This window comes from Oncorhynchus gorbuscha, linkage group LG02 (assembly GCF_021184085.1).
Source record: "Oncorhynchus gorbuscha isolate QuinsamMale2020 ecotype Even-year linkage group LG02, OgorEven_v1.0, whole genome shotgun sequence".
NCBI classification, from domain to species: domain Eukaryota; kingdom Metazoa; phylum Chordata; class Actinopteri; order Salmoniformes; family Salmonidae; genus Oncorhynchus; species Oncorhynchus gorbuscha.
In genome coordinates, this window is record NC_060174.1 from 67,513,975 (window position 1) to 67,528,264 (window position 14,290).

General features: G+C 44.1%; 1 protein-coding gene across 1 annotated transcript in view; it reads left to right on the forward strand.

Moving 5' to 3' along the window:
- The first annotated feature begins 3,015 nt into the window (after window positions 1-3,015).
- LOC123994040 (fibroblast growth factor 11-like) overlaps window positions 3,016-14,290 on the forward strand; it is a 61,187-nt gene continuing 49,912 nt past the window's right edge. The window contains exon 1 of the mRNA XM_046296525.1: window positions 3,016-3,953. Within this exon, the coding sequence (XP_046152481.1) occupies window positions 3,761-3,953 (193 nt within the window). The 5' untranslated portion in view covers window positions 3,016-3,760. The remainder of the gene's footprint in view (window positions 3,954-14,290) is intronic.

A 14,290-nucleotide genomic window follows, 5' to 3' on the forward strand; every position in this document is an offset into this window, starting at 1 on the left:
AAGTGATTGATAGGCTTTATTGGGGTGTGAGGGACGGGGCGATTTAATTACTGTGGCTGATTTTATGCTCAATAACAGTTTTGCTAACCAACAACGATGACAAATAGGGTAACATGACAGGTGAGAGCCGGCCCGTCATGAGCCTCTTAACTGTAATACTGCATTTATATGTTCAATGTTAATGACCAACCAAGCAATTTCTCCAGGAAGGGTTTACCCAGGAACTGAGCATAGAGTGCATTTGGAAAGTATTCAGACCCCTTCCCCTTTTCCACATTTTCTTACGCTACAGCCTTATTCTAAAATGTATTAAATCATTTGTCTTATCAATCTACACACAATACCCTATAATGACAAAGCGAAAAACATTTTTTTGAAATTGTTGCAAATGTATAAAACATTTTTTTTTTAAATAAAGTATTTAAACCCTTTGCTTTGAGACTCGAAATTGAGCTCAGGTGCATCCGGTTTCCATTGACCATCCTTGAGATGTTTCTACAAATTGATTGGAGTCCACCTGTGCTAAATTAAATTGATAGGACATGATTTGGAAAGGCACACACCTGTCTATATAAGGTCCCATAGTTGACAGTGCAGGTCAGAGCAAAAACCAAGCCATGAGGTCGAAGGAATTATCTGTAGAGTTCCGAGACAGGATTGTGTTGAGGCACAGATCTGGGGAAGGGTCCCAAAAAATGTTTGCAGCATTGAAGGTCCCCAAGAACACAATGGATTTCATAATTCTGGAACCACCAAGACTCTTCCTAGAGCTGGGACACCCGGCCAAACTGAGCAATTGGGGTTGAAGGACCTTGACCAAGAACCCGATGGTTACTGTGACAGAGCTCCAGAGTACATCTGTGGAGATCGGTGAACCTTCCAGAAGGACAACCATCTCTGCAGCACTCCACCAATCAGGCCTTTATGGTAGAGTTGCCAGATGGATGCTACTCCTCAGCAAAAGACACATGATAGCCCACTTGGAGTTGGACTCACAGACCATGAGAAACAAGATTATCTTGTCTGATGAAACCAAGATTGAACTCTTTGGCCTGAATTCCAAGCATCACATCTGGAGGAAACTTGGCACCATTCCTACAGTGAAGCATGGTGGTGGCAGCATCATGCTGTGGGGATGTTTTTCAGTGGCAGGGACTGGGAGACTAGTCTGGATCAGGGCAAAGATGAACGGAGCAAAGTACAGAGAGATCCTTGATGAAAACCTGCTCCAGTGAGCTGAGTACCTCAGACAGGGGCGAAGGTTCACCTTCCAACAGGACAAAGACCCTAAGCACACAGCCTAGACAAGTTTCTGAATATCTTTGAGTGGCCCAGCCAAAGCCCGGGCTTGAACCTGATCGAACATCTCTGGAGAGACCTGAAAATAGCTGTGCAGCAACGCTCTCCAGAGAGCTTGACAGGATCTGCAGAGAAGAATGGGAGAAACTGCCTAAATACAGGTGTGCCAAGCTTGTAGCGTCATACTCAAGAAGACTCTAGGCTGTAATCGCTGCCAAAGGTGCTTCAACAAAGTACTGAGTAAAGGGTCTGAATACTTATGTAAATGTGATATTTCAGTTTATACATTTTTTATAAGCATTTCTAAAAACCTGTTTTTGCTTTATTATTAAGGGGTATTGTCTGTAGATTGGGAAAAGAACAATTCAACCAATTTTAGAGTAAGGCTGTAACATTAACAAAATGTGGAAAATGTCAAGAATGGCTGAATACTTTCCAAATGCACTCTATGTTTTTCTCTGTGTGAGTGTGAGTGTCAATGTGTGTGTGGTGTGTGTGTGTGTGCATATGAGACTGGGTGAGTGTATGCGATAGACTGGGCTTGGAGTGCCAGGGCCGGTGGTGTTCTGTGGTGGGTGTTGTGGCGGGAGGGAAGGGGGGAGGCTGTCTAACTCAATCTGTCCCTGGTCGTGTATCTGTCACGGTTAGCGTAAGCCAGCAGCCTTCCTTGACAGACACTCAATGACCGTCTCTGCAAGCAAACCTGCTTTTTCTACCCTCCATTTCATATGAGGAGTTTGAGGAGAGAGAAGGAAATAGAGGAGGGAAAAGGGAGGGAGACATGCAGCAGAGTCTCCAGAGAGAGTCAGCATGACATACTAGTGTAACGAAGATGGTGAATGACAGAGAGCATACACACCAAACAGAAACACATACCGTATGCAGAGATGTACCCAAAAGTGTTGCGTGTTTATGCATGCACCTTAAGCACTTGTTCTCTTCCACACACGCGCGCGCGCGCACGCACACACACACATTCTCTCTATTTCTCGCTCTCCACCTCTGACGGACAGTCAGATGGATGGGGAGGCAGCGCGACAGAGAAATTGTATCTCTTCTAAGAGCGTTAACTCTGAGGAGAGAGGTGGCTGCATGGTTTCTCTCTCCTCAGCCTCTCTCTGCTTCTCTCTTTCTCTCTTCTTCTTCTCATTCCCAGTCGATCTCATTCTCTCCCATCACAGCTGCTTTCTCCCTCCCTCTCTCTCTTTTCCACTATCTCTCTCTCCCCCTCTCTCTCCTTCTCTCTCTCTCTCTCTCTCTCTCTCTCTCTCTCTCTCTCTCTCTCTCTCTCTCTCTCTCTCTCTCTCTCTCTCTCTCTCTCTCTCTCTCTCTCTCTCTCTCTCTCTCTCTCTCTCTCTCTCTCTCTCTCTCTCTCTCTCTCTCTCTCATGAATGTCACCTCTACTGATGGTGGCTGCTGAAATTCACACACACACACACACACACACACACACACACACGCACGCACGCACGCACGCACGCACGCACGCACGCACACACACACACACACACACACACACACACACACACACACACACACACACACACACACACACACACACACACACACGCACACACGCACACACTCTCACACTAACTTGCTGGCTTTGGGTGGAGGGAGGGGGGGGGGTTAGGTGAGGGCTGTGTGGAGAGAGAGTATGCCAGAAGAGGCGGAAGAGAAATCTCTCTCTGTCCATCCCTCTGTTCCGTTGCCGGCTTCATTCTTGTGAGTCCATCACCGTCCCGCCTGTATGCTGCCACTGGATCTAAGTCTGCTGGATTACCGCGCCGTTTCTCCGCTCATTATTCCTGACGCTTTTCCACGGCAGGCAAAGTTGGGCATCCAGAAACTACATGGTGACTGCCTGTATATTTTTATGCTGTTTGAGCTTCAAAATGATTTCACTCTTCACTGGAAGAAGTGTAATTTTTATATGACCGAGAAAAGAGCTCTGTCTCTTTTTGGGGGATTGTTTACTTATAGGATAGGCTAGTGATTTTGCAATATTTTGAACTTCGTTGTCTGGTAATTTGGTCGCGAGGGACAAGATGGGTGGGGTTAAGAATGTAAGAAATGGAGATGTCTTTACATGTTTTTTTTTATCGAACAGACATTCTAACCTCAATCACCCTTCTTTATTTTGACTGATGATGTGACCTTACTGGTCTTTGTTTTGGGTGTTTTTTTAGTGTTGGTGTATTTATTTATCATCACACTGGAGGGTTAACATTGGATGTTTGACTGCACTTGAACTTTCACCTTCTCCAGCTCCTTCCTTTTTCAGGGGGCTCTGAACCTTACCCCCATATCTGTAACACCGCGTAGAACCCCTCTCCCCCCTCTGGGGCTCTCCCTGGACCTTCCCATCTCTTTCTGCTGCTTGAGGACAGAGACAGCCCCACCAGGAGAGGGGTTGTTAGGTAGGAAGACACCCCCCTCCCAAAGGTGAGAGGGGGGGAAGATGGCAGCTCTCGCCAGCTCTCTCATCAGACAGAAACGGGCGGTCAAGGACGACGGACAAAACCGACCTGTAGCCAACAAAAGGAAGCCCTGTCCTAAGAGCAACAAGTCTCTGTGCCAGAAACAGATCTTAGTCCTTATCTCTAAAGTACGGCTATGTGGGGGTCGAAAAGGTCGAAACGAAAAGAGACCGGGTGAGTCATCACTCTCTTCTTCCTCCTCCTCCACCATCTCCTCCCATTCCTCTCTGCCAAGTCACTGATTGGTTGGTGGAATGGTGGTCACAGGTAAACACAAGATATGCTTTTGAGCCTGTCTGTAGTGTTTTGGGGTAAACATTATGGGGGTTACATTTTTTGCTTTATTCATATCTAACGGAATGTGGGGATGTTCATGTTGGAATTATTTGTACATTTTTTGGAATGAATGATTAGAGAATTAGATTATATCCAATGTGTCCGTTTGGGTCAGACCATGTCAGAATGAAAAGGAACGCCATATTAGATTATCACTGGTTGTAGTGGGTATGCCCTAGTCACAGAGAGACAACAGAGCTAAATCAACAGTGGTGAGCAGGAGTCTCCACTCACACTACTGGATTATATAGTGTACAGTCAGCCTTCCCCAAATCCACACAGCTGTTCCCATCCTGGGTGGTGGCTAGTTGGATAGTGGGTATATCATGTGGAGTGGGTTATTACTCTGTCCATACTGGAGGGACCACATGATGCAGTAGACTACAAAGAGAAAACCCACAGCTCACATACACTATTCTTACTTCACCTTTTAGAACTGCCTTTGGGGAGGTAATTATAGCCACTTATTTCTGTCTAAGTGTGTGTGTGTGTGTGTGTGTGTTGGTAATGTGCACTGTAATGACACCTCCGGTTAAAATTCAGTTATGTTAAAGACCCTTCGACCTTTCCACCCCCACTCCAGAGATGATTAATACATTTCAGATTGAGACCAATCTAACCTGTGTTGTGATCTATGTAACCTTGCCAGTTTTCTAATCTATGTAACCTTGCCGCAGGCAAAAAAAAATACAATGATCACAATATTGTTCTCTTCAATGTCCATTGGGTGGCCATGAAAATGTAGATCACACGAGCCGCCTGATTAATGAAAACAGCTGGTTTCTGTCAATTCTTCTGTGCTTCTGGATAGTGAAGTGTTGAACGTAAAGGATCATAGCAGCCGCCATGTTGAGAATATAACCCATAATGCATTTCATACAACACAAATATTTTGTTGTAACCCCAGATAATCCCTGTTTGGAGAATCACCACTTTTCTACAAAGCCTGAAATGTCTGCTACGTTATATTGGTGTTTTCAAGATGTTGCTGAATAGTGAAGAGATTCTGCTTTCTGGACACAGTTAAGGACATGCCAGAGAGGGTTCACATTATAAAACACTACGTTATCCTTGTTATTTCCTATGGCCATTGGTGTATGTAGTATCAGACATGTCATTTGCTCTGGCATCTTGTAGTTTTCTTTCGATGACTGACGCAAATGATATCATTTCTAAACATTAAGTGCAAAACTCTAAACTGATAACACTTGTAATGCCCCCCCCCACCTAATGTTCAGAACATTTGTTTATGCATTCATTGGGGCTTCATACATCTTCCACCCCTGAGTCATTCATGCACAATCAACGTTTTCCATGAAATACCATTACCGTTTAGTCCCCAATACACAAGATAGGCCCTTTAGTCATTTTAACTACCATTTATTCAATAGCAAAAAATACTAGACATTTTACGTGCTGAATAGAAAGAATAGTAAATAGTCTGTTTAATATTCCATGCCGTTTTTGACTTTAACTTGATATGCAATTTGTCTGCCCCATGCAACACTGTGCCTTTTCTTACGTGACTTGTCAACTGATACAGTATCACCTGTCTCTCTCTCTGCTTGAAATTCATCAGCTTACAATGCATCAATGACATTCAGACAGTAAGTGGGATACACGGAGTGTACAAATCATTAGGAACACCTGCTCTTTCCATGACACAGACTGACCAGGTGAATCCAGGTGAAAGCTGTGATCCCTTATTGATGTCACCTTTTAAATCCACTTCCATCAGTGTAGATGGATTGTGTATGTGTGCCATTCAGAGGGTGAATTTGATTTGATTTCAATTTATATTTCACCTTTATTTAACCAGGTAGGCTAGTTGAGAACAAGTTCTCATTTACAACTACAACCTGGCCAAGATAAAGCAAAGCAGTGCGACACAAACAACAACACAGAGTTACACATGGAATAAACAAACATACAGTCAATAATACAATAGAAAAAAAGTATATATACAGTATGTGCAAATGAGGTAGGATAAGGGAGGTAAGGAAATAAATAGGCCATAGTGGCAAAATAATTACAATATAGCAATTAAAGACTGACGTGATAGATGTGCAGAAGATGAGTGTGCAAGTAGAGATACTGGGGTGCAAAGGAGCAAGATAAAAAATAAATAAATAACAGTTTGAGGATGAGGTAGTTGGATGGGCTGTGTACAGGCGGAGTGATCTGTGAGCTGCTTTGAAAGCTGATGCTTAAAGCTAGTGATGGAGATAAGAGTCTCCAGCTTCAGTGATTTTTGCAGTTCTTTCCAGTCATTGGCAGCAGAGAACTGGAAGGAAAGGCGGCCGAAGGAGGAATTGGCTTCGGGGGTGACCAGTGAAATATGTTTGCTGGAGCTGCTGCTGCTGGTTGCTGCTGCTATGGTGACCAGTGAGCTGAGATAAGGCAGGGCTTTACCTAGCAAATACTTATAGATGACCTGGAGCCAATGGGTTTGCCGACGAATATGAAGCGAGGGCCAGCCAACGAGAACATACAGGTCGCAGTGGTGGGAAGTATATGGGGCTTTGGTGACAAAACGGATGGCACTGTGATAGACTGCATACAATTTGCTGAGTAGAGTGTTGGAGGCTATTTTGTAATGTGATTTTCTGGATTTCTGGCCTCTCTCATCTTTTTAAGTGGGAGAACTTGCACAATTGGTGGCCAACTAAATACTTTTTTGCTCCACTGTATACAGAATGGTATCATCTGCAAAGATGTATCAGAGAATCACCAGCAGCAAGAGCGACATCATTGATGTATACAGAGAAAAGAGTCGGCCCGAGAATTGAACCCTGTGGCACCCCCATAGAGACTGCCAGAGATCCGGACAACAGGCCCTCCGATTTGATACACTGCACTCTGTCTGAGAAGTAGTTGGTGAACCAGGCGAGGCAGTCATTTTAGAAACCAAGGCTGTTGAGTCTGCCTATAAGACTGTGGTGATCGACAGAGTTGAAAGCCTTGGCCAGGTTGATGAATATAGCTGCACAGTATTGTCTCTTATCGATGCCGGTTATGATATCGTTTAAGACCTTGAGAGTGGCTGAGGTGCACCCATGACCAGCTCGGAAACCAGATTGCATAGTGAAGAAGGTAAGGTGGGATTCGAAATGGTCGGTGATCTGTTTAACTTGGCTTTCGAGGACCTTAGAAAGGCAGGGGTAGATATAGGTCTGTGGCAGTTTGGGTCTAGAGTGTCTCCCCCTTTGAAGAGGGGGATGACCACGGCAACTTTCCAGTCTTTGGGGATCTCAGACGACATGGGAAAGACAAAAGATTTAAGGGCTTTGAACGGGTATGCTAGTAGGTGCAAGGCTCTCCGGTTTGAGTGTATCAACAACTGCAGCGCTGCTGGGTTTTTGAAGCTCATCAGTTTTCCGTGTGTATCAAGAATGGTCCACCACCCAAAGGACATCCAGCCAACTTGACACAACTGTGGAACGCATTGTAGTCAACATGGGCCAGCATCCCTGTGGAAAGCTTTCAACACCTTGCAGAGGCCATTCCCCAAAGAATTGAGGCAGTTCTGAGGGCAAAAGTGGTACAACTCAATATTAGGAAGGTGTTCCTAATGTTTTGTGTATATTGTTATATACAACCCATATATTTCATCAGTGCATTCTACACTACACTATAGTTCCAAATGGTAGCACATAGAGTGACTCTTTCCACTTTGTGCTATTGAAGCATTCTGGCTGCTAGACAATGTTGTAGTATTACAGCCACATCTATATACAGTTGAAGTTGGAAGTTTACATACACCTTAGCCAAAAACATTTGAATTATCAGTGAAATAATCGGTCTGTAAACAATTGTTGGACGAATGACTTGTGTCATGCACAAAGGAGATGTCCTAACTGACTTGCCAAAACTATAGTTTGTTAACAAGAAATGTGTGGAGTAGTTGAAAAACAAGTTTTAATGACTTCTACCTAAGTGTATGTAAACTTCTGACTTAAACTGTATGATTTGCTTTTACCTTCCAAGATAAATTGACTCAAATTGATACATTTATGAGGCAAAAAGATATACATGTTCAGCAGTTATCTATATCCGTTAACTAGGGACTATATCATTTTGGTTTAGAAATGATCCATTTTGAGCAGTTAGATTAAGTGATAGTTCATTTTATTGTTAACAAATGACAACAAAATCATATGAAATGTAAAGGGAATATTGCTATTTGAAAAGCAGTTGCTCAGATTGACTATGTACCCAAATGGAAAGAACCACTGGGCAAAAACGTGGTTGAATCAACGTTGTTTCCACGTCACTTCACCCCCCGTCTAAATCCAATGACATGGTGATTTTGTTTTGATTGGTTTCCCATCGAATTCACATTAGTTGACGACTCAACCAAATGTAAAAGCGAAACAAGACGTTGAACTGTCGTATGTGGTGCCCTGTGAGGAGTCATTTGGTACAGTGAACAAGACGTTGAACTGTCGTATGTGGTGCCCTGTGAGGAGTCATTTGGTACAGTGAACAAGACGTTGAACTGTCGTATGTGGTGCCCTGTGAGGAGTCATTTGGTACAGTGAACAAGACGTTGAACTGTCGTATGTGGTGCCCTGTGAGGAGTCATTTGGTACAGTGAACAAGACGTTGAACTGTCGTATGTGGTGCCCTGTGAGGAGTCATTTGGTACAGTGAACAAGACGTTGAACTGTCGTATGTGTGCCTGTGAGGAGTCATTTGGTACAGTGAACAAGACGTTGAACTGTCGTATGTGGTGCCCTGTGAGGAGTCATTTGGTACAGTGAACAAGACGTTGAACTGATGTATGTGCCCTGTGAGGAGTCATTTGGTACAGTGAACAAGACGTTGAACTGACGTATGTGGTGCCCTGTGAGGAGTCATTTGGTACAGTGAACAAGACGTTGAACTGATGTATGTGCCCTGTGAGGAGTCATTTGGTACAGTGAACAAGACGTTGAACTGACGTATGTGGTGCCCTGTGAGGAGTCATTTGGTACAGTGAACAAGACGTTGAACTGATGTATGTGCCCTGTGAGGAGTCATTTGGTACAGTGAACAAGACGTTGAACTGTCGTATGTGGTGTCCTGTGAGGAGTCATTTGGTACAGTGAACAAGACGTTGAACTGTCGTATGTGCCCTGTGAGGAGTCATTTGGTACAGTGAACAAGACGTTGAACTGTCGTATGTGGTGCCCTGTGAGGAGTCATTTGGTACAGTGAACAAGACGTTGAACTGTCGTATGTGGTGTCCTGTGAGGAGTCATTTGGTACAGTGAACAAGACGTTGAACTGTCGTATGTGGTGCCCTGTGAGGAGTCATTTGGTACAGTGAACAAGACGTTGAACTGTCGTATGTGGTGTCCTGTGAGGAGTCATTTGGTACAGTGAACAAGACGTTGAACTGATGTATGTGCCCTGTGAGGAGTCATTTGGTACAGTGAACAAGACGTTGAACTGTCGTATGTGGTGCCCTGTGAGGAGTCATTTGGTACAGTGAACAAGACGTTGAACTGTCGTATGTGCCCTGTGAGGAGTCATTTGGTACAGTGAACAAGACGTTGAACCGTCGTATGTGGTGCCCTGTGAGGAGTCATTTGGTACAGTGAACAAGACGTTGAACCGACGTATGTGGTGCCCTGTGAGGAGTCATTTGGTACAGTGAACAAGACGTTGAACCGACGTATGTGGTGCCCTGTGAGGAGTCATTTGGTACAGTGAACAAGACGTTGAACTGTCGTATGTGGTGCCCTGTGAGGAGTCATTTGGTACAGTGAACAAGACGTTGAACTGACGTATGTGCCCTGTGAGGAGTAATTTGGTACAGTGAACAAGACGTTGAACCGACGTATGTGCCCTGTGAGGAGTCATTTGGTACAGTGAACAAGACGTTGAACTGATGTATGTGCCCTGTGAGGAGTCATTTGGTACAGTGAACAAGACGTTGAACTGACGTATGTGCCCTGTGAGGAGTCATTTGGTACAGTGAACAAGACGTTGAACTGATGTATGTGCCCTGTGAGGAGTCATTTGGTACAGTGAACAAGACGTTGAACTGATGTATGTGCCCTGTGAGGAGTCATTTGGTACAGTGAACAAGTGACTTTGTGAATTAGTTTGTTGTAATCAGTCAACTGAAAATGTGCTTCGATTATCTGTTTTGATATTTGTGATTAGAGTTGTGAAACATTCTGATGATCTGTTTTGATATTTGTGCTTAGAGTTGTGAAACTAAGAATAAGAGCACCTCCTCCCAGCTGGCCACTGAACTGAGGCTAGGAAACACTGTCACCACACCGCTTTGCATGCTCTTCAACCTATCGCTGCCCACACCTGCCCGCCCATCCAGCATCACTACTCTGGACGGTTCTGACTTAGAATATGTGGACAACTACAAATACCTAGGTGTCTGGATAGACTGTAAATTCTCACATTAAGCATCTCCAATCCAAAATTAAATCCTTCCTATTTTGAAACAAAGCATCCTTCACTCATGCTTCCAAACATACCCTCGTAAAACGGACTATCCTACTGATCCTTGACTTCGGCGATGTCATTTACTCTTATCAGCAAATTGTATGCAGTCTATCACAGTGCCATCAGTTTTGTCACCAAAGCCCCATATACTATCCACCACTGTGACTTGTATGCTCTCGTTGGCTGGCTCTCGCTTCATATTCGTCGCCAAACCCACTGGCTCCAGGTCATCTATAAGTCTTTGCTAGGTAAAGCCCTGCCTTATCTCAGCTCAGTGGTCACCATAGCAGGACCCACCAGTAGCACGTGCTCCAGCAGGTGTATTTCACTGGTCACCCCCGAAGCCAATTCTTCCTTTGGCCGCCTTTCCTTCCAGTTCTCTGCTGCCAATGACTGGAACGAATTGCAAAAATCACTGAAGCTGGAGACTCATATCTCCCTCACTAACTTTAAGCATCAGCTGTCAGAGCAGCTCACAGATCATTGCACCTGTACATAGCCCATCTGTAAATAACCCATCCAACTACCACATCCCCATATTGTTATTTATTTTTTGCTCCTTTGCACCCCAATATCTCTACTTGCACATTCATCTTCTGCCACATCTATCAGTGTTTAATTGCTAAATTGTAATTACCACTACAGCCTATTTATTGCCTTACCTACTCACGCCTTTGCACACACTGTATACAGATTTTTTTCTATTGTGTTATTGACTGTACGTTTGTTTATTCCATGTGTAACTCAACTGTGATGTTGTTTGTGTCGCACTGCTTTGCATTATCTTGGCCAGGTCGCAGTTATCAATGAGAACTTGTTCTCAACTGGCCTATCTGGTTAAATAAAGGTGAAATAAAAAACACATTTTAAAAAGCATTCTGGGGATCTGTTTTGATATTTGTGCTAAGAGTTGTGAAAATGTAGCACATGCAGTACTTGTGGAAATTGCTACAAAGTGATAAAAAAAACGATCTGCTCTTTGTGTGACATTAATTATTTGTGTCTTTGTTAGTGTTTGTAGATCTCTATTTACATGTGAGTGTTTTCAAGACTGCGTGTGTGTGTGTGTGTGTGTGTGTGTGTGCGTGTATGTGTGTGTGTGTGTGTGTGTGTGTGTGTGTGTGTGTGTGTGTGTGTGTGTGTGTGTGTGTGTGTGTGTGTGTGTGTGTGTGTGTGTGTGTGTGTGTGTGTGTGTGTGTGTGTGTGTGTGTGTGTGTGTGTGTGTGTGTGTGCGTGCGTGCGTGTTAATGTATGAACAGGTAAAATAATGGAAACAAGTAAATAAGGATACAAAGTATATTGAAGGCAGGTGCTTCCACACAGGTGTGGTTCCTGAGCTAATTAAGCACCTAACATCACTCTATGTTATGTATAAAATGTATGTATCATGGCTTATGTATCAACATTTTGGGCAGGTCATTATTTTGGCACATTGTTTGGGCTACCATGGCTATGCCCCCCATAGGAAGACAATTCCCCAATCCACAGGGCACGAGTGGTCACGGAATGGTTTGATGAGCATGAAAACAATGTAAACCCAGTCAGGTCACCCGTGATACAAGTCAGTGTTCGATGTCCATCCATGTCTGGGGGACGTCAGGAGATGTCGTGGAAACAGATCCCTATGGGCAACAGTGATCACTTTTACCTTCAAGTAGGCTTTAGTTTTGCTTGAGCATAAGCATCTCCCCCTGGTTCTAGAAGTCGCAATCCATTTGTATATTTTTGGTTTCAAACATATCCCAAACCTTAACCCTTACTTGACACGTTCATAGTTAATGCTTAACCTTAGGAATTCAGCGTTAATGCATAAACTTAACCTTGGAACCATACAGCAACCATACACTTCCAGAGTTGACGTTTGGAGCAACTTAGACACTTGACGTTTGAGATACACGGATGGACATCTAATTCTGATGTGAGACTGTGTGAGCTTGTTGTGAAAACCATATGCCATGGCCGTCTCAGTCACCAGATCTCAACCCAAATGAACACTTATGGGAGATTCAGCAGCAGCGCCTGAGGCAGTGTTTTCCACCACCATCTAACTAAACATCAAATGATGGAATTTATTGTGGAAGAATGGCGTCGCATCCCTACAATAGAGTTCCAGACACTTGTAGAATCTATTCTAAGGTGCATTGAAGCTGTTCTGGCTCCTGGTGTTCCAACGCCCTAAGACACTTTATGTTGGTGTATCCTTTATTTTGTCAATTACCTGTATGTGTGTGTGTGTGTGTCCATGAGTGTGTGTGAGTGCTTGTCTCCCGTATCTGTGTGTTTGAGTTGCTGTGCATGTTCAGGTCTCTGTGTGTGAAATCCCCAGAGTAATGTATGATAACAACCTCTCCACGGGCCTGAAATAGCACCGTGCTGTATTCCCATTCTTCTAGTGGCAACAGAGTGCACTGCTGCCATGCCTCATAGCTTTGTTATGGTAATACCCATTGGTCTTGCAACTGTGAGCGATATCATAAACAACAGTGAAAAGCAACAGGAAAGCTTCGATGCTCTCACATATGACTGTGTGTTTGCATAACACCGCTTCAGGCCACTAAATGTCTCATAGTTGAGTTCACTGCACGGCAGGGTACTCACTTCATGCCAGTGGTTGTGTCTTTCATTTAGGGTGTGTGCAGAGAGTTATATAAGTGATCCATCGCCATTCCTCCATTTTAAGTGCGTTCTACCATCAAGCCATCAGCATTGGCAAGGTAATAGTTGTCTTTTTTGGTTATCCCCCCCCCCCCTGGAAGACCCATAGCATGTTCTGCGCATGTATTTATTTACCTTTATTTTACACACATATTTTTGTGGTCACCCTCTATTCACATTTCTCACTGCCAATCGTGAATGATAATTCCTCCAAGTTTCACCGGTGAAACATCCATGCAGCATCTTCATGCTAACCATTTGATCTCAGCTTCATAGGAATACGCATTTAGGTCTTTTTATTTATGTACAATGCTGTTTTGAATTATGTATTGTGAGCAGATGGTGTTAAACTGTAGCATACCTGTGTTTTGTTTCAGTCAGATCCGCAGCCACTCTGAAGCATTTACCACTTTCATTAAACTGTAATATTTGCAGTTTACACATTTCCTATAATGGTGGTAGGTGTACAGTGTTAAAGATGTCATATTACCATCAACAGTGTGATAGTTGCAAAATGCAGCATCAGCCTCTGCTCCCACCTTCCCTCCACCTCTTCCTGTCCTAGCCTTTCTTAAGATGGCCGCCTGGCTGGCCCGCTATATGAAAGCTCTCTGCTAGTGATCTGCGGTGATTCTCCCCTCTCCGATCCATCCAACGCATTAATGTACAGTATACTGATTAATCAATTAATACCCCCTTAGTTTGTCCAAGGAGGAATCTGACCTGGGAAGGGTGGGATATAGAGCAGTGACCCTCTCCTCCCCTCACACACACTGTCTAGCTCGCTCGCTCGCTCGCTCACACACACACACACACACACACGCACGCACGCACGCACGCACGCACGCACGCACGCACGCACGCACGCACGCACACACACACACACACACACACACACACACACACACACACACACACACACATCTATGCAAACTTACACACACCTACAACCTGGCCAATGACACCTGGGCAAGATGAGAATGAGACAGTAATATGAACCAAAGCTAAAGAGGAGTGTTTGATCTGCAGTTAGTGCATGTTGACAGCCAGACAGACAGGAAGTGTAG